This window comes from Anomalospiza imberbis, chromosome 3, assembly GCF_031753505.1.
Source record: "Anomalospiza imberbis isolate Cuckoo-Finch-1a 21T00152 chromosome 3, ASM3175350v1, whole genome shotgun sequence".
NCBI classification, from domain to species: Eukaryota; Metazoa; Chordata; class Aves; order Passeriformes; family Viduidae; genus Anomalospiza; species Anomalospiza imberbis.
In genome coordinates, this window is record NC_089683.1 from 52,665,970 (window position 1) to 52,691,304 (window position 25,335).

Consider the following 25,335-nt stretch of genomic DNA (forward strand, 5'->3'; position numbering starts at 1 on the left):
AAATTTTCTTTCACTTAGCTAATGTGCTTTTCTGTAAGTTAAAACTACTTTTCTCTAGCAAGGAACTTTTCAAACCCACAGAGCACCAAAGTTTTTGTCCACTTATTGTTAATGTTTTTAAGCTCTCCATTTAGGGATGCATTCTTAGATTTAGAGTGGACTTAGAGGAAGAGGGGAGGACTTCTCTCAGTAACAGTCCTGTAAACTGTGTTTGACCACTAATTAAGAGTCATGACCTAACTTATAGGATGCATGGCACCTCTACTGAGTAAATTTAAACTTGAGATTTTGACTATTTTAAAGCATTTATATTTTAAATGGTTGGTCACAAGTTCCTTGTTAATTTACTATTCTATTCAGTGAACTGATGTTTAGTATAATCTATTATATTGTAATATTATGTGTTGGGGGAGGCAAAAGGTTCTGCTATAGACGACATCAGTAACTAGAGAGCAAATGCTTTGAGTTTGGTTTGGTTTCATGGTGGTAAGGCATTCAACTGGAATTACTTCCCACACACACCTTTTTAATGATTGGATTTTCAGTGAATAGAGGTGCGTGGATATTCAACTTCTAGCAATGCAGGGTTTTTATATTTTAAAAATAGATAATTCATTCTTATTTAGATGCTAGAAGCAGGGTCATGTTGGTGGATTTTGAGGTTATTTATTTTAGGTTAAGAAATAATTGCAAATGTCTTTACATGGATATTTGTAAAGACCATAATTGAACTTTTCTAATTATTGTTCTGCTACAAAAGAAAGGTTTTATATAACCTGAATGCATTGTATTCAGTTGAAGCTTTTTGGTAGTGCTTCTGTAAAGTTCTCACAGCTCTCCTTACCTTCCATTACTTCAGATTTTCACCATATAGAGGATTAAGGTAGAATATAGTATTTATGAAAATTAACCTGGTTTTATGCAGAATCACAGAATATTTGAGGTGTTGACAGCAATGTCACGAGACTGTCTAGTCCAACTGACTCTTTCAGTCAGGACCAGCTAGAGCAGAATGCTCAGGACTATGTTCAGTCAGGTTTTGAATATCTCCAAGGATGGAGATTCTACAGCCTCTCTGGGCAACCTGTTCCGTGTTCAAGTACCCTTGCTGTGAAAAACATTTTCCTTAAATATTAAAATATCAATATATTTTAATATGTCTTGCATTGAATTTGTGCTGGTTGCCTCTTGCACTTTCACTAAATACCACTCAAAAGGGCTTGCCTCTACCTTCTTTCCTCCTTTCATTAGGTTATTTATACGCATTGATGAGATCCTTCCATGATCCTTCCCTAACGTGACCAGTCCCAGCTTTCCCAGCCTCCTCATATGAGAGGTGTTCCAGTCCTTTACCATCTTTATGCACCTTTGCTGGACTTGTTCCAGTTTATCCATGTCTGCCTTGTACTGGGAAGCACAGAACAGGACCCAGGTGTGGCCATAACCAGGGCTGACAGGGGAAGGATCACTTCACACAACCTTTGCTGCAAAGGCACATTGCTGACTCATGTCCAATTTGTTCTCTACCAGGATTCCAGGCCTTTTTCTGCAAGGCTGCTTTCAGCTGCTTGATCCCTAGCCTCTACTTGGTTATTAATCCCAACCTGCAGGACTCTGCATTGCCCTTTGTTGAATTTACCGAGACTCCTGTTGCCTCGGGTTTTTTTCAGACCAAGTCCCAAGTAATTGTATTCTTCAATGCAATTACAGAATTGCATTTCATTATATATGGAGAAGGTTGCAAGGGTTACTTTAGCCTTTCACGAGTCACTCATATTAAGCACTAAAGACATAGATCCACAAGATGTCTTGCCCTTTGCTGAGCATTTATGTTGCAACCATGCTCAGCTTTGTCTCTCAGCTTTTCATTTGGTGCTTTTCTGTAGTTCTTTGGAAAAAAACACATAAGAAATTGTAGTTCTGTCTTCTTGGGAGATATTTAAATTCTACTGAGTTTCTAAGGAGCAGTTTTATCAGTTTACCCACCAATAAACTCACTCCAGCCTAATAGCTCCCACAAACTTCTATGCCATCCTTTCTTAAAATGTTATCAACTGTTATAAAACATAAACCTCCTCTGTTTTAAATGGTTAACCTTTCAACCCATGGACAGAATAATAACTATGGAGAGAGCTTCTAGGGAGATGAAAAAGCTTGGTTTGCTACTAAACCTCTCCAAAAAAAGAAATACTCCAGACATTCAGACCACTGTAAACATCAGTACCGCCATGGCAAATAAATTATTAGAAGAGCTAGAGAATTAGAGGAAACCCATTCTATCTTCAAGGGCTGCAGTAGTGAAATGTTGTGAACTGTTTCAAAGTCAATATGCTTAGTGATTCCAACAGGGGGACTGGGAAGCCTTTGGTGTGATGGAAAGTAGACCCACACAAGGCTAATACTCAGGATAGGAATCTAAAAACAGCTGTTTTCAAAATGGCTTTTCATATTTTGACCTCAGATAGAAATTTTCACTTGTAGAAAGGGAAAAGCTCATGAATTATAGGCCAAAATCAAGAGAACTCTAAGTGCTGGCTCCCAACAGCATGTTTCCTAGACAGGGCCCTGGGCTTTTATTGATAGTGACTGCCTTTTAAAGCCTTTTTAGGAAGATTTCAGTGTTTCTCTGTTATTACATGTGATATTTAATTAAGATTTGGGACAAGAACATTCAACATGGACTTGGCCTTTTCCTCCAGAGTTAGAATAAAGATCTATTCATTGAGTACTGGCTGAATTATGTGAGCAAGCTTAGTTCTGCTGATAGGAAACCTGAGGACAACTGCATAGGTTTCAACAACCATTGGGAACTTACTGTTTTATAGTTCAAATGTCTGCCAGGTCATAGGAAAATAGAAGGTAATAGTTGCACTGCATGTGTTTTAGGCTTACAATCTATGGTACAGGCAGTCTTTGTTATTGTAACTTTAAATATATAGTAATGTGTTCCAAAGTTTCAGAACTTTTTTCAGTAAGTCAGATATAATTTGTGGACAGCCACAGTCCTACTGTGACTTCTAGGAATTAAGTAAACTGTGTTCCCACACACGTATTTCTTGTGAGTGGTAGTAAAAGAAATGTGGGTGTTTCTGTTCATTGCACTATGTAATCACCTTTTGACATTTTATTCTCTAAATTTGCAAGTAAATGTAACAGTTCTGTAAGTGAAGAAATTGTGTGTTGGCTTTAGCACATACATTACCTGTGTGTGAGTCTGTGCTATATGGAAGTAAAAGGAGCCTCTCCCTTCCACTGCCTTTGCTTCCTTTGGTTCAGATCAGGCAACATTCATGCTGTCTTCAAAGAAAATTATTTTGCTGCTTTTCCACATGTGTCTCTGGCCTTTAATTTTAAAGGGTAGAGTAATAAGGAGAAAGGACTTCAAGAAGTTAACTTAGTCTGTTCTCATTGTTCTTTGTCCAAAAGGTGTATGTCCATTTTTTTGCACGAGGACCTTCAGCTAATGGAAATTCCACAGCAAGGTCAGGTGATCTGTTCCAGATGTTAGTTTCTCAGGGAAAAACCCATTGTAATTATCATGGGGCACCAGAAAATATATATATACATGTGTATTATAGAGATCTTTATGTGTGTATATCTAGCTGTAAGGATGGGAAGGGAGGCCTGAAGGTAAATTGAGTTATCTGAAATTACAAGGATTAAAAATATCCAGGAAAGAGTTAGTCAAAAGAAGGGGAAAGGGAAGGGAAAAGAAATGAAAGTGTGGAAAGGAGAAAGGGAGGGGAAGAAAGGAAAAGAGAGACTGGGATGTGTTTAATCTTGCATAATTTTTTTAATATAATGTACAGTACATAGCCCACAGAGAGTGTTACTTATACAGTTTAAGGTGGGATGAATTGCCTCTAATGTCTCAAGATCATCTGTGCTTCAGCAAACATTTTTTGGCTTTTCTACATGGAGTGTAGCTGTAGCACACTTCCCCCTCCCTCCCCCTGCCCTCCCAATTCTATGATGCATTGCACAAATAATGCATTTCTAACAACTGTATCCCATATTTTTCCCACATGTTTGAAGATTACAGGGCAGTACAGCCCAGAACATTTGTCACCTTTGTCTGGCACCTTTCCTGATCTGTGACTCTCTCCAGCCTTTTGAACGTTCAAGTCACCTTCCAAGTGCTGCACACAGATTCCTGCTGCAGCCTGCAGAGGTTCAGTTCCCTCAGTTCTCTCCTTCCTCTCTCTGTGGAAGAGGAGCTACTTGGGGCATACTTCCTTAGATTTAGGCATATGCCAGCACTGTTTCAGTTAATTCTTAACATTCCTAGCAATGGGAAGGATGACAAAAAGTACGTCTGTCATTTGGTTTTGAAGTTGGAATGAATTTCAGGAGAGTACTAAAAAAAAACCTACCAAAACAAAAACCCAAAATAATGCACAACAGCTTAGAGTTAATTTGTGGCAAAAAAATGACAATAAGAATGCTCTTAGAGAATGTTTTATGTACCTTTTATCTGTCATGTATGCATTTATCTCACTTGAGCATTAGCATAATTTAGTTGATGCTGAACCCTGTTTCTCCCAGAAAATCAACAGAAAAAGAGTTTTGTAGCTGAGAGTTTCTTAGGGATCCAGATGCTTTCGATCAGTTCCAGAAGAGTCATTCTTAAGATGACTAATGGTTTGAGAACTGAAAAGAAGTAAGCTCCATAGGGCACAGCTTGTGCTACCAGGCTCTGCTCTACTGTACGGTTTGTTGTTAATTGTTTACATTCCGTTGCATCTTCTGTGAGCCTTATCAGAGGCGAGAGTTTCTCAAATGGATTAATTTTGCCGGCAAGGATTGATGGAGAGGCATAATGATGAATGAAGATGTACTAATTAGCAAATGAACTAATTTTACAGAAGCTGAATTAAAATTCTTTATCATTTACTGCAGTACATCAGACGTGCAGCATGACATGCAAAATATAAATATTATATGTGTAGCCTACTTCTGTCAGTACGCTCTGTATTGCACCTGTGAATGAAGAATACATTTAACTCTGCCAGGTGAAGGGCAATTCTGTACTGAGATGAGTATGATTGTCCTGTCATATCCTGCAGATGATGTTGGCCTCTTAAATATCTAGTTCTCTATGGCTGCTGCTTGCCTGTTCTTTCTATAAAGCACTCGTTCCTTCACATGTTGTGTTTTAGGAAACAGTATCTCCTTATATTTCCTTTCACTGTCTGTAAAAATCACAGTGAGATATATATATATAGTGAGATCTGGTTGTCACAAGATAGCATAACCTAAATGTAGTATATGACACCGTCAAGTGAAAGTGCAGTCAAAATATGCTGCAAATCTACTTTGTCTAAATAGTATGTTACAGCACTGAAGACATGAGTTATCTTTAAAGCTCCTTTTAATTATGTTGAGCATGTTATCAGAATATATCTGCAATATCAGCATGTTTTGTGATAACCTCTGATAATCACTTTTATAAATAATTTCTTCTGTTAAAGAAATACCGTATTTTAAAAACAAAATTATAATCAGAAGTTGATGGGTGAAATTCTTAGGTTAATGTCATATATAAAGGTAATGTTCAAATGTTCAGAGGTGAGTGTTATTTACAAGTTTACAATTGAGACAGCAGTTGATATAACTTACTTGTTTAATCGCTCTTGTCTATGAAATACATTATGAATATTTAGTGCTAAGTGCTGAGTGAAAGCCCAGAATATGATCCTTGTTAACCATTACCAGCAATTCTTCTGTGCTATGGAGTATTTTCAGATCTGAGAAAATCAGAGCAGGAATTCCTACTCTAAATGAAAAAACTGAGTAGGCTGTTTCTACTTTTGCTGATGCTACTTGGTGTACTGCTGATGGTGCCTTTGTATGAGTGTAATGATGTATTTGTGTAAAAATGCACTCAATGGCTTGGACGGAAGGTGGTCTTTCTTGAATCCCTGTATCCTAAATTATCTGTGGTTTTGCTGGAGCACTTCTGCCTGTAAGTTTTGGGGTCACTGGTTGGCCTGAGCTGCTGGCTGACTGATTCCTAAGATGCTGTCAGCTGTCTCTGTGAGCTAGTGGTCAGCACTCACCTATGCATCTAAGCACTCACTGATTGTCAGCAGTGGCTGCTGAAAGGATGAGAGTGCCCAGGTGTTGTCGATGACTTAGCATGCAAAGCACTTGGTGGTGCAAGGAGGACTTAAACCATACATAGAGCACTTTTTCCAGTTAATAACTGTTTGTCATTCTTACCTGGAATATCCAACTTTATTTCTGCAGGAAAAGGTTTCTGAAAATTATGTAAGCTGTTTAGTGCATTAAAACAAAAGTACAAACTGCTATGAGTTACATGAGATGATGAAAAATGTTTGGTCAGATGATTAATATGCAATACAACTGAGCAGATTCCCAGATGACAGAGAGAATATGTTGAAGAGCTCATTGTTACCAGAGTACTTGATGAGATATCAAATGGATGCTGTAAATATGAAATAACTATGAGAATAAATATATCTGAGCCAAAATACAGTGCATCATACATCCAAATATCAAAACAGCACATAACTAACTACAGGGAGGCAATGTGCTCTGTGGAAACATTAGTGAAACATAGTGAAACATGTAATGATGGAGAGGTGGTAATGGGCAGGGGTGTTGATTTTTAAACTATCAGAGAGCTCTGTTGAGATGCAAATAATTTTTTCTTGTCTCTGCTGACAGGTATTGCGTGTTGTGCTCCATTTTCACCTTTGTTATTTCGTTGTTCCTTAAAGCTCTTGTTCAGCATTGCTGAAGAGAGGAGGGGGCATGTCATAGGTCATTTTTGCTGAAGTTGGTGCTGAAAAAAGACTAGTTGTGTAACAGTTTTAGCTGGATTTATGCTCTTATGTAATGTCAAAAGTATTAGGAACAAAAATGCAGTCTCCATGTCTTCCTCGCTAGTGGAAATACTGGAGGATGTTTGGTTTATGGGATTTACAGAGAAAACACAATATTGCTGGAATGTCAAAATCAATGTCGTTTCAGCCACTTCCCCAAAGATATGTTCTGGCCAATGTAATGTTCAGAAATATGTAGGGGACTCTAATGTTTCTCAGTGAACTTTGCGTCTCTGCTGTAGGGCGCATTTTGGGCTGTTCTCTAAGTAGTTTTACACGGTGTGAAGAACTTGGAGTGGAAAGGTAAGACATAGAGATATTTTCTCATAAAGTTAAATGTGCCTATAAATAAAAATAACTCCAAGGTGTCATTTCAAAAAATCAGTTTAGAGGGATATCAGAAAAGTATTTTTACTATGTACATTCAACCTGTACATAAATAGGTTGCGCTACAGAGGACCTTTTAGACTTGGAAGTCAAATCTTGGCCTTCATGTTGTCATCAGCAAAATTCCACTTGTGCTGAATAGCTTAGGAAGCTTTTCTGTTAGCAAATTCTTTAAGAATTATATGCCACAGGCAATAGAATATTTGATTTTTTTTTTTTTATAGGCAACTCTTACCAAAAAGCTATGTGCTTATAGTTTGACAGTACCATCCTTATTTTAGGGTCTCATCCCATTCTAGTTTATGAGAGTATATCTACTGTCAGCAAGAGACTGACCTAGCTATTAAACTAGTTAAGCTAGAGGTTGAGGGCTCAGTGAAATAAGAGTATTGCATTCTTGCTATGTCCAAGGACGACTGGCTAAGAAGAAAGGAGATTCAGTAAAAGACAATATTTTCCATCTTCTCTGTATTATACTAGAATAAATAAAGCAAGCATAACCATTGCTTCTTCCTTTCTAATTATAATGTGTGTCCCTTCTGTCAATGTTGCAATGTTTTAGCCCTTGTCATTCAACATTGTGAATGTGTTTGGTTCAGCTTATCTAACTGGAAACTGCTAGAGATTCTGTACCCTAGTCTTCAGTTGCTTCCTGTGGATTGCTTTGTTAGTCAGTAGAAACAGAGACAAGCACCTTCATAGAAGGAGCCCTTTCACTTGGCAGTTTAAGAACTTGTTAGGTCAGTAGAATGTTGTGGCTTAGGAACATAAAATCAAGGACTTTTTTAATCAAATTCCAGTGTATTTTGGTACATGCTCGTAATCCTATAGTTTTTGTTCATAGGAGAATGAGAACCAGTGGAATTTTATTTTTGAATTTTTCATGATCATTTCTTATTGTCTGCCAACACACACCACAGGATAGAAGACTGATTATAGTGTGCTCTCCTTTTGTTACTAGGTCAGTACTTCTAATTCCAAGCTTGTCTGCATCACTGAGAGTGCCACTAATCAGAAGGAAGCCTCTGACATGCTCAGAATTAGTTTAGTCAGCAGAAAATCATTTGTGCAGAAAAGCTTACTGATTACTCTCTGAGTGCAAGTTACCTCTACTAAAGGGTCTGTATGGGTCAGAGCATGTATTCTGAATCAGTAAATTAAGATGATTGTGTTTGAATCCACATGCTGTAAGTGAAATTAGCGACATCTTTTAAAATAATTCAGTCCTACTAAGAATATGCATTCACTCTATAGGTTTCTTCATCTTTCTTTTTCTGTCCTTCCCCAAACCTTCTTCCTTTAAAGAAATTTTAAAAAGTGAAAAAAAAGGAAAATCGTGGAATGTGGAAACAGATTTGAAGACTTTTTTTTCTATTTTAAATATCACAGAATCATTTTGAAGTGTATCTGTTAAAGGTACCTAATATGTATATGCTTGAAAGAGCAGAGTTGCATTTGTCCTGATTCTTTTCTGTGCTTCAGACAGCAGATTTTGCCAGAAGGTCAGTGTCTGGTGAAAGAATATTACTTGATATAAATATGATTTTCTGTAAACAGAAGTTGTATCAAGTAAGTATTCAACAAATCACTGCATTCTGCTTTTAACCAGCATGCACTGGCCCATCTAGGGGATGTGATCTGCAAGGGGGAAAGAGAGGATTGCTAAGTTAAGGATTGCTCTGAAGAACACTGCACTTAGGAAGGTGTGCAGAAATGGGCATCCTCACCCATGTATATTTTGAGCCACAGTTGCTATGTTTATTAACATTTCAGTGGATGGGACTTTAAGGGAAATTAGTTGCAGAGATTCTAGTCTCTCTTTTTTAATACTTATCACTATTTCTGTCCTATTTTTTGTTTCCAGTTACAAGAAAACACATGAGACCCTGAGCCATGCGGGGCAAAAAGCAACAGCAGCTATCAGCAATGTAGGAACAGCTATCAGCAAGAAGTTTGGAGATATGAGGTATTGGCATCTGCTGCTTCTCTGGTTTTATTATTTAGAGGAATAAATGTATAAATCATTTGTCAGCTCTTCATTTCCTTCTACATTAGTGTTTTAAAGGTTCAAGTAGTTTGTAGTAAGAGTATTTAATAACATTCATGTTTTTAACTGAAAAGAAGGCATAATGATGACCAAAGATAGAATTTTTATTTTAGTCCTGTCGGTTTTTTTTTTAAATACAGTCAGAAATCCTTTTGTAATGAGTTTACAAACTCAAGGAAATATATAAGTAAAATAGAACCAAAAATTGCTGTTAGATCTTTATTAACCCCATTTTATTCGTATGTGGATGCTGGAGAAAAATATCATCTGAAGAAAAGAAGCCTACCTAGCAGCAGCTTGTGTTAAAACAAAAGATATTTCAGGCTATTTTTAATCAGTTTTAATTGAAGATATACTGCAAAGTTTTGTTCTGCAGTTGTAAAAAAATAGATATGACAGAAGTATAAAAATAGATATGATAGAAGTAACAGGAATTGAGGTCAGTAGAGCTATCTCTTAAAGGCAACTTCAGTGTCAGGTTTCATATGTTGATGTATCTTTTAAAGTGTTGGCTTTAAAGTTCCTCAGTATGAGAGCAGAAATTGCATACTGTAAACCAGCATTCCAGTTTTCATTAGGTAGTAGAATTACAGAACTTCTTGAGTGCTTGAAGGAGTTGATTTTTTTGTTATGAGTGGACATGGATAACTCTACAATTGTGTAATTAGAGGCTCATTTATTAATAGTGTATATTATCCTATTGGTATGTACTCACTTTTTTCTTATTTTGTAATGTTTGAGGTAACAATATCCTAAGATCTGTGTGTGCTGCAAATGACTGAAGCTTAGTTCATGGCAATAAAACCTTTTTTCCCCTTTTTATTCTGGATCTTAAATCTTTAGAGTCCCCCCCTTAATATCTACCTTTTAAATACAGCTTAATAAATCCTCTGAAGAAGTACTAATGTTTTTCTAGGTGAAACTGAAAAAGGAAAATCTTCATTACTGTATCATCTGCTTTACAGTGTCTTTTACACACTGCAGTTCAAAATGGAAATTTAGTGAATGACTTGCTAACTTGCATAACTAAGAATTTTTTACTCGATAAAGTTAAACATTCATGAGTAGTATATGCCTATCAAAGGACAGAAGAATAAGCAGGCATGCAATTATATTTTCTTAGTGTATTTTTTTTAGTGTTCAGAAATCTAAGAGCTGAAAACTTTCTAAAACATAAATTTGAGCCTTCATTTAAAAGTTTCTTGAAGGTTTTTCTTCATAAATTTATCATTATTTAGAATTTATTTTAACTTATATGAGCTTTTGAAATTCATAACACCTCATGTCTCCCTGGAGGAATAGAAATTTATGTGGAGTCTGTGGTTTATTTGTTCGTTCATTCATTCCTTATTTGGAGTCTCCCTGGTCTTTCCTTTGGTGCCTTCTGGCTCTTCCATTATGAGAAACAGTGAGTGAGTTAATCTTGTGACCTTCATTTCACTCATTATTTCTTGTGGGTTTATTGTATTTCACTTCAGTTCCCTCTTTCCAGTCTCTTGCTGGATGAATCACTTTCACGAGCCTTTTTGTTATCTTTGTTAATTCTTTCTTCCTTCCCTGCATTTATAGTTGTATTCTATATTCTTGAGAAAAGTATAAGATGCATGTGATGCATGTGGCACCAACATATTCCCTGTTTTATTTTATGTTTTCTTAACACTTCCTCTTCCAAAAAAGACAAGCCCACAGCTCATCAAACAGGTCCATGGTTTAGATCAGTGACCAAAGAGTTTCAGCAGTGACCGAAGAGTTTCTGTGCGAATACCTTGAGCACTGGCTCTGGATTATAGAGGGAAGGATGACTTAGTGGTTCAGGATTTCTCAGGTCCTATTACTTGTGCTTTGCACATGATGCGAGATTAACTGCAAAGGCAGAAATATCTTCACTGAAATACAGCATGTTCAGCCTTTAATATTTCCCTTAATCCATCACTGTTATCAAATGCCTTTGTCTTACCTATCAGTATCAGCCCTCATGCCCATGACAGTCATGCTTCTGACATGGCAGATGGGAGGTGTTTATCCCATTAGCCCTTTAGCTAAGGGCTCAAAGCAGAGGCTGAGTCTAAAAGCATTTTGATTAATCAAAAAGAGGATTTCTAGTAGCTTTCTTTGAAATTATTACCTTGAACCTGGTTGGGAAATTTTCAGGAAAATATGAGCTACCAGTGCTGCCTTTTTTGTGGATACTTGCTGTTTTCACTTAAGTTCTCAGGAGAGTTTTCTTGATGCTTGATGATGAAGCAGCAAGTGGTCTAGCCAGGTTCCCATAGTTATAAACAGAGAGTGGCGTGACTTGGACCTTCTGCATCTGATGTGCATCCTAAATCTGGAGTGATGGTCAGTATGCTTCCCTCAACAACAAAGCTGGCCTAAATTCTTAGTTCAGCTTGGCCAGGTGTAGTTCTCTGTGGGGTCACATTACAAACCTTATCACTTAAATAACCTGATTATTAAAAGTCTTCCCCCTCCCTTTCCAATCTCACTTGTGTTTGGGGAAGTAAACTGTAAAGAGGCAGGAATTTTCTGTGTCATTGTTGGCTTGCTTTTTTTGATAATCCAAATAATTTTATTCCAGTGATCTAGTGTATGGATTATCACCACCCCCTCCCATACTGCCGTTTTAAACAAACATCAGACTCTAGCTTAATTCTCTTGGTTAGGCATTAAGGCTGATAGTCACCAATGACATCCAGATGCAAATCCCTGTTCTGCTTTCACTCAGAGCAGACACTTGAAAATGATTTCTAAAATCCAGATGTCATCATAATTCCCAGTATGTTCAGCAGCCTTACCCCCTGGTGATGGTGATTTTGAAAGGGTTCGTAGACAGACTGACTAAATACTGAAACCTGTCTTCTTTATGAAACAAAATTCTGTTTTCCATGTTACCTGCTATGTCAACTATATAGAGCACTACATGAAAAACATGTTTCTGTTCTGAAGTTGCTGAGTCTTAATTTTAATTTTGTTTTATCTCTAAAAATATTACTAACATATCATATAAAAACAGGCCAGATAGACCCACCCAAATGTGCTATTTTGCTGTGTTAGCATTCAAGAAGATAAAATCTGTAAGAAAAATGACAAAATTCTGTGTTTCTGAAAGAACAGATGACACCCTTAAGGGACCGAGTACATTTCTTGCAGCTGCTGGGCTTCTCTTTTATCCCCACCCCATCTTCCCAGTGTTGCAACTCTAATTCATTTTGTGCATGAATAATCACTAACGTTTTACATTTTCTGAATTTTATATTAAGCTTGTAAGGGCTCTTTGCAGTCATAATGTATCCTATTTAATATTGTGTTTCTAGATATACAAGAAATGCATATAAAACCAGTGTACAGATACTTCTGCTTTAGGATACAAACCAGACACTAGCAATATAGTAAAGATAATAGATTCTTCATTAATAGGCCTTGGGATCAATGATATGCCCTCATGGTTTTTTTTTTTTTTTTGCTCCTCCATGTCCAGCTCATGTTGTCTCTTTTAACATTTATCTGCTATAGAAAGTTGAGAGGAAGGAGGTAGTCACAGGTCACTCGCAGGGCATTGATCAGAGGCTCAGATCTCTTGGTATTAGAGATTGCACCGACATTTTAATGTGGCTCTTGCTAAGAAGAGCACAGATGTGATAGAGTTGAGGGTCTTTATCCTCTTCTCCTTTGCTTTCTGCTAAAGTTTGAATATTTTCATGCTATACTGCTGGACTACTCTGCAGTTCTTCATATGGATCTATGTTTCATCCCTGCTGATGACCTTTTTAGAAACAAGTTGTGATACTAAGTGAGAGATTTTCTGGATTTTGGGCTGCTTTAAAAAAAATGAAAGAAAGAAAAAATAAACTATGTACACTACACTACTATATGCACACTACCACATACATTGCTGCTACTCAAGTAAAGGTATTTAAAGATTAAGCTAACAAAGGTATGCATGCAAATTAAGATGTCAGCAGTTACATTTTGTATAGCTCCTTCATTCAGCTGTCTGGTACATTTTCTTTAATTACATGATCACACAGACCCCTTTCAAATTCAGTGCCTGGGATGAGCCAGCTCTCAAGATGAATGAAGGTAATATAATGCCTCATTCCTGCCAGGAGTTGGAAGGCACAGGTGGAAAGACAGAAAAGACTGCAGAGAGGGACAGCCTGGGGGCATGACTGTGGCAGTTGACTGTGTCCCTCAGAGATCTGCACAGAAGGTATAGGCGGCACCAGAGGGGTGGAGGAAGGCAAAGTTAATTCCTCTCCGGAGGTGCAAGGGGGGTTCTGGGAACTACAAAGCAGATACTGGAGGAATACATTAGCCTGTTATTTTCTAAGCATCTCTAAGATAGCATGATAACAAAAACATAAAAGGATTTGTCAAGAACAATTACTTGAACTGACAGCACCTGTCATAGAGGATAGATGGAAGGTAGGAGATGTGATAGAGCTTGACTTTGATAAGGCTGTCTGTACTGTTTCTTGCAGAACTAGAGAAATACAGCTTAGGTGTTATTGCTTTAGCAGGGAGAGAGCATAGGGAATTGAAAACTGTATCCAAAGAATAGGTCTCAGTAGCTGACCATAATGTAGGCATCTGTCCTGAGTCTGTTACTCATCAGCATTTTCATTGCTGGGCTAGATGAAAGTGCCAGGATGGCATCACTTAGCATTCCCATATGACTGCAGTGGCAGAGTATGCAAGCACTTTAGGCACCAGGATTAGAAATCCACATTATTTTAAATGATAAAATAAAATAAAATTAAGTGTAGGAAAGTGTAGCATGCTTTATTGCCAAATGGGGGAATATTCAAAAGCAGAGATGGGGAGCACTGACCAGGCAGCTCTGCACAGAAGGGCTAGCAAGTCTAGCCTTGTGGTTTATGAGTACAGCTGAACAGGGCTTATTTCTGAAGGCTGTGAAATCTCTGTTATTTAAAGTTTTTAGAAGCGGGTGGGCCCAAAACCTTTTTGTGATGTTTCAGGTGTGATTAATCTGATTTAGCACTTTGGGAGTTGATTTTTGCTGTGCCTTTATTGTTGTGCCGTTCAGGGGTTTTATTGTTGTTGTTTGTGGTGACAGAGTTTTTGCGCAGTCTTTTAGGATTTCTGTGATGTAGGGATGTTCTGGCCACTTAAAACTGCTGTCAGATCAGAATTCCTTCAAATGCTGTAGCTGTCATGCCTGAAACTACCACTCGTAAACCTTTTTTCTTTTGATAACCCTATAAAGGAAATAGCAATACTACCTTGCTTCAGAACATAAGTTCATAAGCGTTTCTTTTGCTGATGGATGAGGAAGTTGTTTTCTCTCACTTCCGTGGACATTTGCCCCTTAATTTGTGCTGTTTTTTAGCGGTCTGCAGCAAAAGATACCTGTCTGTGCAGGTATCTGTATTGGCATGGAGAAGGGGGTGGCTGTTACTGGGAGCCAGCAGGTAGTAAAATTATTACTTAAAAGGGTCTAAGCAGAAATGCCTTGTGAAGACAAACCCTTGAATGTTTGAAAAGCATCAGTATACATGATGATGTGTATAACCTTGTAAAAAAAACTGAAGAAATCAATGCTTTTCTTTGGAGCAAAGTATGAACATTGCACAGTAAATAATGCATCACACCACACATTGAGAAAGGATGTGAAAAATAAGTATTTGAAGAGATGTTCATTAAGTGTGCACTACTTCTCTGGCTCACTGCATGAGGCAGGTGTTCCCTTGAAGTGGTCTGTAATTAAAGACTACATCAGTAACACAGATGAAGGAGAGGCTTGTCTGCCTCATCATTTCTCAACTTTGGAACATTAATGGCATCCTTTGAATATTGTATATCAGTGTGTCTCTCCCAATTCCGCCTTAATTAAGTTTGCTGTGAGGTGGAACACAGTGTCAAAGTGTTTCAAGTATTGTTTTCAACAAGGAGCAAGTATTTTAGAAAATGTCATTTTAGGAATTAAAATCTCCTTATTTTTTCCATAACCTTTTTTAACTGAGAGATGATTAAGGAATTCAGAGGGGGGAAAATAATTTGCTCTTATGTACCTGTACAATTCCAGTTCACCTATACTTTCTCTTTAATGATATTAAGGGAGGCTATGGGAAGAGAAGCCAGTTAGCATTGTTTAAATATGTACTAATGAAGAGAACAGAAAATTTAGTTTTTAAAGATAAAATTTCTGTTTTTCAATGCATACAGAATAGGTGACTGCATAGTGAAGGACTGTGTGAAAATGTTTGCTTTGGAGGTATCTGAACTGATCCACATTCTACTGTGAATTCCAGCATCAAGATTTGAATGCAAATGATTTTATTTTTCTCCTTGGACAGTTTGACATGCTACAGATGTGTATGTCTATTTTTGTTACCTTTTCCTAATACTTTTAACTCTTGCTTTTCTTTCCTTGTGCATCCACCCCAGATCGCATTCAATTGGGTAAGACACATTACTCTCCTTGAATACTGCCTTTGTATTTGACAGGATTTGTTTTATGGGCTGTAATGCAGTTACCTCTTTCCTTTCAGCATCATTATATGCTGCTTAAACTGTTATGTCTCATTTTTACAGCATGGTCAGTGTAAGAAAAGTGGACTGTTTGCCTTGAGTAGATTAGTCTTAAATTCAAATAATGGACACATTCAAAAGACATTGGTCTTGGGAAAACCTGCTTATATATAATCCCATTCTCTCAACCATATTATTTCTGTCAGAGGTTTGGACATGAGCAACAAACAGTAAAAATTCTATTCAGCTGAGTTTTGTAAAGATTATATGAAGTATTTAATTACCTCGTCTTCAATAGAGGAAAAGTATCTTAGTCATGATTCTTTAAAAGTCTTGAGTCTTGCAGAAATTTCCAAGTTCAGAAGATGATAAAAGAGTTCTTTATAATTAGAGTTTGAGTTTATTGATTCTGTAAAGCACTTGAATATATGATGAAAAAAGTTGTTAGAAAACAATTTTTTGTGTTCTCATAGATTCTATAAGTAGTCGGGCTTTATGTCAGTTCACCCTGAAGAGAGGCTGAACAGCCCTGAATGCCTTGCCAGTCGCTCTGGCCTTGTAGTATCTCACTGAAAAGCACTGAAAAGCTCAAGAGCATTTTTTCCATTCAGCTTAGTTATCTTAACAAGGACTCTAATTCACTGAGTAAACTTCAAAGTACAGCATAGATTGAACTTCTAAATTCACTCTGATGTGAAACTAAAATATAATATTTACTGACCTCTGTCAGGAAGGATCCCTGTTCTCTGCAATGATAACTATCACAGTCATTAATGTCTTTAAAAAAAGTTTAATATTTTAGGCTTGTACTTATAGAAGATTTTGTGCTGTTTCTATAAGTTGCATTCTTAACTCTTTAGAGAAATTAAAATATGAACTCAAAAAAATAAGCATTTAGTATTTTGATTGTCTGTCATGTGCCATCTCTTAGGTATATGAATTTAATCTTCTGATTTAAACCTTTATATTTGGAATGTTTTGCTATTAAAAGAGGTGCAGTCTATGCTGAAATACTTCGAAACTCTCTTTTTGTCTATTTGTTGTAGGTTGCAAAACTAAAATGGCAAGGATGCTTGCTTAATTTAATGAGGACTGTTAAAGATTTGCTGCACTTGTGAAATGTTTGGGCTAATCTTTCATAAGTCTTAAAAATTATATGAAAAATTAAACATGAAGCATTAGCATTGTCTGTAGTCAGTTCTTGTCTATCTGATCTTAGCAGAAGCCTTAAAATATATACTACAGCAAACAGTTTGTATTAGATCTCGCTATTCCACATGCTTGCCAAATATCTCTTCCCTCCCTTCCCCACCCCCATTTCTGAATCTCTAATCTGGAAAAACAAATCTGTATATAGACTCAGTGATGCTCTGATTTTGTATAGCTTATAACAAACACATGTGCTGTTTGTATGAGAGCTTTCATTTTTTTAATGCTATAATCGTGCTTTGCTTGCAGGCAAGTGTTGGTGATGCTTACAGTAAAGCTCTCCCTGTTCTCAGTCAGACCAGGCTGCAGCTGTCAGTCAACACTGAAAGTAGCAATGCAGGAATTTTTGGAAAAAGCCACACTCTTGCATCACACACTTTACTTAAAGTGCTCAGATCTAAATGTGTTTATGGAAAGTTCTTAAGCTTCAAATATTTGGACCTATTTGGTCCTATTTGGACCAAGCATGATGCTTCCCTGCAGCAGGGAACAGGTGATGCTATGAAAACAGAGTTGGTGTCTCAGGTGGGAGAATTTGGCTCATGTAAGTCAAGCAGTCAGTGTGGGTGGCATCTGGAGGTCTAAAGGTGTGCAGCATGATTTGGGGATATTTGAGTAATGCAGAGGCGCCATCCTCTGCTCACAACCTTCCAATACTCCTGCTTCTGGGAAGTCTGAGGAGGGAAGTGTCACAAAGAGAGCTGGATGAGAGCTGTGGAAAATAGCTCTGTACCTTTGGTAAAGTTGAGGAGTGAAGGAGGAAGTGAAATGTCCTGGAGAGGTGCAGATATGTGAGAGCGCTGCCTGTCTGGTTGAAGAAACCTCTTGTTTAGGTAAGCACTTGTGCAGGAGCCTTTTCAGATTGAGAGTCAGCTGAACCAGCTCAGCTGATGCGCACAATCCTGGGGTGTATCCTTCCTGCCCAACACAGAGCTCGTCCTCTGTCACTGCAGGACATGGAGGTGGCTCTCTGTGTCCCTCTCATGTGTCTCTGTAGTCGGGGTCTGCACCATTTAAAGGGATTTTGCCAGGAGCTGTTTTGCATCATTCTTTTGAGCCCCATTGCTGGTCAGTTGACATGAGAATGTGGCGGTAAGATCTTTAGTGCTGAGAGTTTGACAAGCCCTTGCCACCAGAAGAGGAGGAATACCAGCTCTCTTGACTATATGTATATGTACATTTAAAGCTAAGTTTAAAAAATACATTATAACCATCTTGGAAATCAGATTTTACAGATTTTTTTTCTTATCTTTTGCTTTCATCCCACAGCTATTCTATTCGCCATTCCATAAGCATGCCTGCAATGAGGTAATGTGCTACCCATGTTGTATTTGCGATGGTGATGTTGAACAGAGTAATGAGGAGGAATTTGCATACTTTGATCCTGATCCTGCAGTTTTTAGTTGGATGAAAAGTCTCACTTCAATCAATTAAGGTTATTCATGTAGATGAGGGCTGCAGGAGAGCTGCAGTTTCAGCCTTTTTTTTTTTCATTTTAATTGTATTAACTGCTTAATCTCTTGTACAAGCCTTTGAGTAAATGAAACAGTTCTGAGATTTATTTGGGTAGCTGATTGTTATCAGGTTTGTATTACTGAATCTGAAATTCAGTTGTTTTGCTGTCTCTAGAACATCATCCAACGCCCATTAATGTCAGAGATGCTTTCCACTCCAATAGGCTTGGATCATGCTCCTATGGAGGGATTTTACATGAGTGCTTTCATATTTTAATGGCTATAATCACGCTTTACTTGACTGCAGCCAAATATTGACGTCTGTTCAAGTAAAGCTCTGTTTTCAATAAAATTAGTATCCATGTTTCTTTTTACTCCCTTGGCCTCTAAATACATGACTGTCCCCACTCTGTGCCAAGCATGCATGAAAAACACTCACAACTAAATGATAGATGCTAATTCATTCAACTTCAGCAGTGGGTAGTTTAAGGCAAGAATTCACCGATGTGACCTACGGATCAAATATGTGTTATAAAACTCAGTTTCTCATTTTGATCCTTCTTACCCTATGAAAAAATCTGTCATCTAAATAACAGAAACTAAATTTGCACTATTTTTTCAACTGGCTTCTGTTTGCCCTTCCCTTAAATTGGAGTAATTTTAACTCAGCCTGATGGGGGATATGATATAAAATGTATTTGCAGAATGAGGAACTGTGCTGGACAACAGTGCCTGAGCTTCAGAGTATTCACTAATAACGAAGCACAATGTATGCTTTAAATGAGCTCTCAGGTGCCAAGCAAGGAGCAGAGAACCAGAAGAAGGTCCCCTTCACCCACTGTAGACTTGTCCAAGTCTCCATTGTGTTGGGTGAACACAGAGAAAAGCTTAGCTTAGTCAGAGAGGTACCTTAGGAACACAGTCTTTCTAAAGTCTTTGTCTTTGAAAGCAGCAGTCACAAAATCACAGGAAAGGGACAGGGGGGTAGGATTCCTCAAAGACATTTGGGACCCACTTCCCATGTGGTTCTAATCTCCCTCTTCCCAACCTTAGGACATTAAAATTGGAATCTTTTTAATAATGTAGGTTACGAACTTGCTCGTCACCTGAAAATTTTGTTTATTTCTTTACAGCAACAATACAAATTGATAAAACCATAGAAAAGCAGCATTACAGGCAGCATTGTCTGGTTGTTCTTCTGAGAACATGACAATGTATCATAGAGTAGGCAGGCCAGTTATAATTTGGTTTCAATTACTAGGCAGGTTCTACTTTTGAAAATTTGTAGCTAAAAAGTACTCACCCAATTGCCATAATTGGGTTTGACTGACAGAGCACAAGCGAGTGTTCATAGCCTTGTGCTGCCAGCCAACCTTCATTCTGTGCTGGCAGTGTTGCCTGGTAAGAACTGATCAAATTGTGGAATTATCCCATGATGTTGGCAACTGACTATTTTTCCTCCCTTCAACTTTATTTCTCCTAGGAATTCTCCAACATTCAAATCGTTTGAGGAGAAGGTTGAAACCACTGTCACAAGCCTTAAGGTAAAGGTTAGGGGCAGAGTTTGCATGCCTGTGTGTGTTAAAGTGTAACAGCTTAGTTGTCCTTATCATTTGTACAGGAGACTGATTTAATTTGTTGTTCCATCAAGAATTTCATTGAGCACTAATGGAAAATGAAGGCAATATGCAAAGAAATTGTTTTCCTTTGCTTTGTTGCTAAGAAATTATTTCTGATGCCTACCAAAGTAAGCAAGTGGTCTCAGAAATGCCAAAAATAGTGGTGGTAAGGAGTGTCTGTTCCCAGTCAGTCCCAATGTGGCATTCAGAAATAGAAAAAGGTAATTCAAACTGCACAGCTCTGAAGACCATTTCCGTTCACAGTGATCTGCTTGGGAAGCCTGATCTTATTTTGTTGATTAAGCAAAGGTGTTCTAGAGGAGAGTATTTGTCATGCCAGCTCAGCCTGTTGTGTTCAGAGTGCTCTTAGATCATCCTTTAAGAAATCTGTAATTAAGCAGGCAATACAGTAAGTTCTGAGTCAGAAATAGTCCTCCATATCTCATGAAATCTTCATTGTCTATCTTTACTGAGAAACTCATTGACATTTTCTCAAAATATTTTCTCTTTCTCTTCTTTCTCCTTTTTTTCTCTTTCTTTCTTTCTCTCCTTTCTTTCTTTCTTTCTTTCTTTCTTTCTTTCTTTCTTTCTTTCTTTCTTTCTTCTTTCTTTCTTTTCTTTCTTTTTCTTTCTTTCTTTCTTTCTTTCTTTCTTTCTTTCTTTCTTTCTTTCTTTCTTTCTTTCTTTTCTTTCTTTTCTTTCTTTTCTTTCTTTCTATTCTTTCTTTCTTTTCTTTCTTTCTTTCCTTTCTTCCTTTCTTCCTTTCTTCCTTTTCTTCCTTTCTTCCTTTCTTCCTTTTCTTCCTTCCTTCCTTTCTTTCTTCCTTCCTTCCTTTCCTTCCTTTCCTTTCTTTCTTTCCTTTCTTTCTTTCCTTTCTTTCTTTCTCTTTCATTTCCTTATGCAAATGGGGAAGGGAAGCTGTAGTCATAGATTTAGGGTGCCACCAGGGTAGACTGCAGACAAACGGGAATGTTTCAGCATTGCTCCTCCTTTTTCCTACCTCTGTTCCAAGGCTTGCAAGATTAGGAAGACAGGGGATGGGGGAAGAAATCATGGAGTTACCCTTCAATTCTAGGGTTTTGTTGTGGTCTCAAAAATGGAGAACAACCCAGCGACGCCCCTGAAAAAAGAACAGCAGTAGTCTTATCATCTTTCCAACCCCCATATCAGCAACAAATCTTCAGTGATCCTAGTGTTCTGCAGTTTGCCAAAACTGATGTTCAGGTTTCATAACATTTAGAAGTCAAATTTCAAATTAGATTTTATTTGCTCTTGGAGTCTGGACTTTGGGTTGCAGCTTTCTTGGGAGAGTATACTAGTTCATTTTCCCTTGGAAATCAAACAGGACCAGGGTGCCTCATTCTTCTCAATTTTTCTGAAAATCTGAACTCTCACAAATTAAATGTTTTATTGGACTTTCAAGCTAGGTAAACTGCTGTGCTAGCTAAAGAAACAGGATTACGTAGGATTAACCCTTTGGAAACTTAGAACACAAGGTTCATTTAATTAAAATAATCTTCCTAAGCATTTAGTGGCTGAGAGGTTGAAAAAATGTCAGGTTGTCTTTGGATTCTGCTGCAATTCTAGGATGGAGTAAAAGGTTTTGCCCTATTTTCAGGCTTGAATCAACTTGGAGCAAGCATATCAGCAAGCAAAGCCACAAAAGAATGTTCTCTTACCAAGACAACCAAGTCACAATAGCTTTGTCTCTTCATCACTTAGTCTTATCATTTCTGAATGCTTAGATGCAGCTCTATCTTTGTTAGGAAACTTCTTTTTCAGAGATTTAGTCTTACTGATTTTTATTTTTAATACTTATTACAAATTCAGTGACTTGAAGCATTCTGGAAGTGGATGTGCAAGCACACTGGATATGTTTGATTAATGTATTTTGGTATTTCTTCTCTGCCTTCCCCTATGAAAATGCCACTGGCAGTTTTATATTCCAGTATCTAGGCAGCTACAAGTGCCTGAAGGGATTCAGGTCCTTTGGTTACTATATTCCTTCTGCTGTCCAAAATCCCAGTATGGTTTATGAATTTTGCGAGCAGCTGTGTTGCTATAGCTGGCATGTGGACCACACAGCAAATAAACCAGTTCATTTTAGTATCCATCTCTTATCCAGCCTACAAAGAATTGGAAAAAAAAGCAGTGAAACCAGTGTGAGCTACTCAGGTAAACAACCACATTGGGCTTACTGCTAAGGTCTAGGATCCTACCTGGGATCTACTTAGGGACTGTCTCCTTTAAGCATATGAGACATGCCACTGTCAGATGGCAGCCTAGTTTAGAAATTGTGGAGTAAAGAAGTCGCTTTATTTGACTGGTTTTATAGCTGTTGTTCTAAGGAACCATTCCTATGCATTCTCTGCCTGAAGAGTTCCCTGTTCTCCTTGGTCATGGGGTGGATTGGAAATGGGATTTGCTTCAGTGTGAGCAGAGGATCTTGCTGTTCTCTGTTTGCCTTATTTCAGACCAAGGTTGGTGGGACAAGCCACACGGGAGGCAGTTTTGAAGAAGTTCTCAGCTCTACAGCCCATGCTAGTGCTCAGAGCTCCCTTGCTGGCACCCGACTCCCTGAAAGTGAAGAAGAGCTTCAGTGTTAAACAACAGGCCCTCCTGAGCCCCACATGCCTCTCTTCAGAGACTTGCCCAGACAATGATTTTCAGCTCTCCCTCACCACACAACTTGCGCAACAAGGTTTGGTCAGCTTTGGAAAACTGCCATCATGCTCTTGTGTTGGAGAAGTGTTTTCTCTCCCTGTTTCTATTTTAGATGGGCCATTTTATCACCAGGTACTTTGTACATCATCAAAACCACACACAAGTCATTGGCTATAATGCACTAACTTCTGTGTTAAGTGACTAAATAGTTTTCAGTTACATGTAACTTCCCTCTAACAATCTCCTAGTCTCTGTTTCTTATTTATTTTGGTTTACCTTTTTATATCTGTTGGTTTCTGGCCTCCCTCCAGTGCCACATCAGACAGATGGACCTAGAGCTGTGCAAAGCATTCAGTTGCCAGCAGTAGCCCATACACCAGCTGTCTACCATCCATACCAGGTGCCCTTTGCTCAGGAGTGTCTGTACATCATCTATTTCCTAACAGAATTAAAATCACTTACTGTCACAAAAAGCTGTTTCTCTTTCAGTGGTACGGCCTGGCATTGCGCTACACCCAGTAGGCAGCAGTTAAGGAGGGCAGGAAGAGACATCTGATTATTCATACAGAAACAACCTATCACAGCTGCTGAGTTCAGATTGTCATTTTGGCTGGAAAGGTTTCAGTTTCAAAATGTGCACCATTAGTTGCTCTCTTTGATTTGGTAAGATTTGGCAGTGAGTTTAATTAGAAAAATCAAGTGGAGTGGAGGGAACCTCTAGTATTTCTGCCTCCTTATCTTCCCCTCAAAACCACGGGAAAATATATTTATGAGCCTCTGTCAAGATACAGCCTTAAGTGAAAGAATACAAACCCAACATTTGGCTTCAGATGTGCCATAGGTGAGAGAGCCCATGCCTTCAGTTGCTAGCGTAGACCCTGTCACCTGACAATGCACAGGATGAGTTAGAACTTCACTTCTGGTGTCAAAATTTGTTGTGCTTTGCTCCAGGATGTTAATTCCACCAACTGCATTATCTCTGCTCAGTCACCAAGAGCCAGACATCTCTCAGCTTTGATTCAGCATGTTTTCTGAATTGCATTCTTTTAACATGTTTTCTCAAGAAAGAGCAGCACATTTGTGACACTGTCTTGCTGTGTAGTGAGCACGTGTCAGTCCGCATGTTGCGTTGCTCAGCTCACCACACACAGAGGTGGGCACAACGTTATCAGTAAACAGGATGGAAAAGAGCCTGGCTACTTTAAGAGTGGATGAATTTTTTGAGCATACGCCAAAGCTTCAAATCAGTATTAGTGAGTTTGACATTACAGACTGCTTAAAATTTTGTGAGAAAATGTGGCTTTAAGTGATTTTCATTTTTTCTTGGCTTTTGTTAGTTTTTACAAAGTTGAAAGTCCTTTTGTAATGTTCTACTGGACAACTAACTTTGTCTAGGCTAACTTTGGACATTTATATCAAATGCCTCTTTAGTGTGATTTTTAGCATGGAAGCAAATCTAATTGTTTTTCTAGTATTCTTGTGACAATTTTCTAGCTTATTTTATGTGGTTTTGTGCATAAATGTGAATTTATTATAAATGGAAGATATTGACAACTTAGTTTGTGTAAATTAAGTTATTGATATTCTTATTAAAAATAAATTTCTCTCTTCTACCCTTTGTGATGTTTTAATTCTGTTTACCAGTAGTACTGAGCAACCTAGTGGAAGATATCCCTGCCACTGGCAAGGGAGTTGAAACTAGATGATCTTTAAGGTCCCTTCCAACTCAAACCACTCTATGATTACTGTGCATGGTGTTCCATGCTGTCCGCTCAGTCCCCTGCGGAATGGGGAAGACTCCTGCTATGCTGCATGAATGGACTGTTCCTGCTTAGGGTAGTATTTGTGCTGCGTGTGTTTCTACCAAACATCTCTTCAAGGCCACTTTGCTAGTTTGTCAAGAACGTTCTCAATTCTGCCCTTCTATGCATCTGTAGCTTTTACACACAGCATTCAATGCAAACTAATAAGACACTATGATTTGTGTGCATCTAGGTGGAATAAAAATGCTGACAAAAGCTCGGTGACCCCCACTCCATCCCCCTCTGCAGTATGACAGTCTGTTGCCAGGAACCACTAATCAGCTCAGCAAAGTGCAACCTGTTCTTCCAGGGTTGCCACGGGGCATGACTGCTGCCCCAGGGGGTTCCTGAGCAGAGCAGGCACCTCGCATCTCCTCTGAACCACACCAATACACTCCGCAGATTTTGAGCACTGTGCCAGCCATTGAGGCAAGAAGCTCCCAGCATCTCTGCACAGCACTCTCTGCTCTAGGAAAGGCACCAGCCACAGAACACTTTGTGAGCTTCAGTCAGGCCCCTGAGGTTTGTGTAAAGAAAGCATTTCCTGAGTCATGGTGCCTGAAAATGTGTGTTCAGATACATTAACTACCTTTAAAGGATATGACAATTGAATTTAGTTTTATGCTGCTTCATTTGACATGAGGTAGAAGACAGAGAACGCCAAGTCTCTACCATGTAATTTTTACAGGTGCAAATTTTGCTTATTTGGTAATCATGGCATTGCCCTCATCTCCAGCTGCACACACTTCAGCAGTTGTTGGGTGTGCAGACACTGGCCTCATTATGGCATTTACCACCACTACAGCTTTACGT

General features: G+C 38.2%; 1 protein-coding gene across 2 annotated transcripts in view; it reads left to right on the top strand.

The window, feature by feature from the left end:
• Positions 1–23,780, top strand: part of TPD52L1 (TPD52 like 1) — a 48,958-nt gene extending 25,178 nt beyond the window's left edge. The window contains exons 4-8 of one of the 2 annotated variants that reach the window (XM_068184381.1): positions 9,100–9,201; positions 15,691–15,705; positions 18,253–18,291; positions 19,921–19,981; positions 22,531–23,780. In XM_068184381.1, the coding sequence (XP_068040482.1) occupies positions 9,100–9,201; positions 15,691–15,705; positions 18,253–18,291; positions 19,921–19,981; positions 22,531–22,662 (349 nt within the window). In that variant the 3' untranslated portion in view covers positions 22,663–23,780. The remainder of the gene's footprint in view (positions 1–9,099; positions 9,202–15,690; positions 15,706–18,252; positions 18,292–19,920; positions 19,982–22,530) is intronic. The other variant, XM_068184382.1, reaches the window with a different exon arrangement.
• Positions 23,781–25,335: the final 1,555 nt, after the last annotated feature.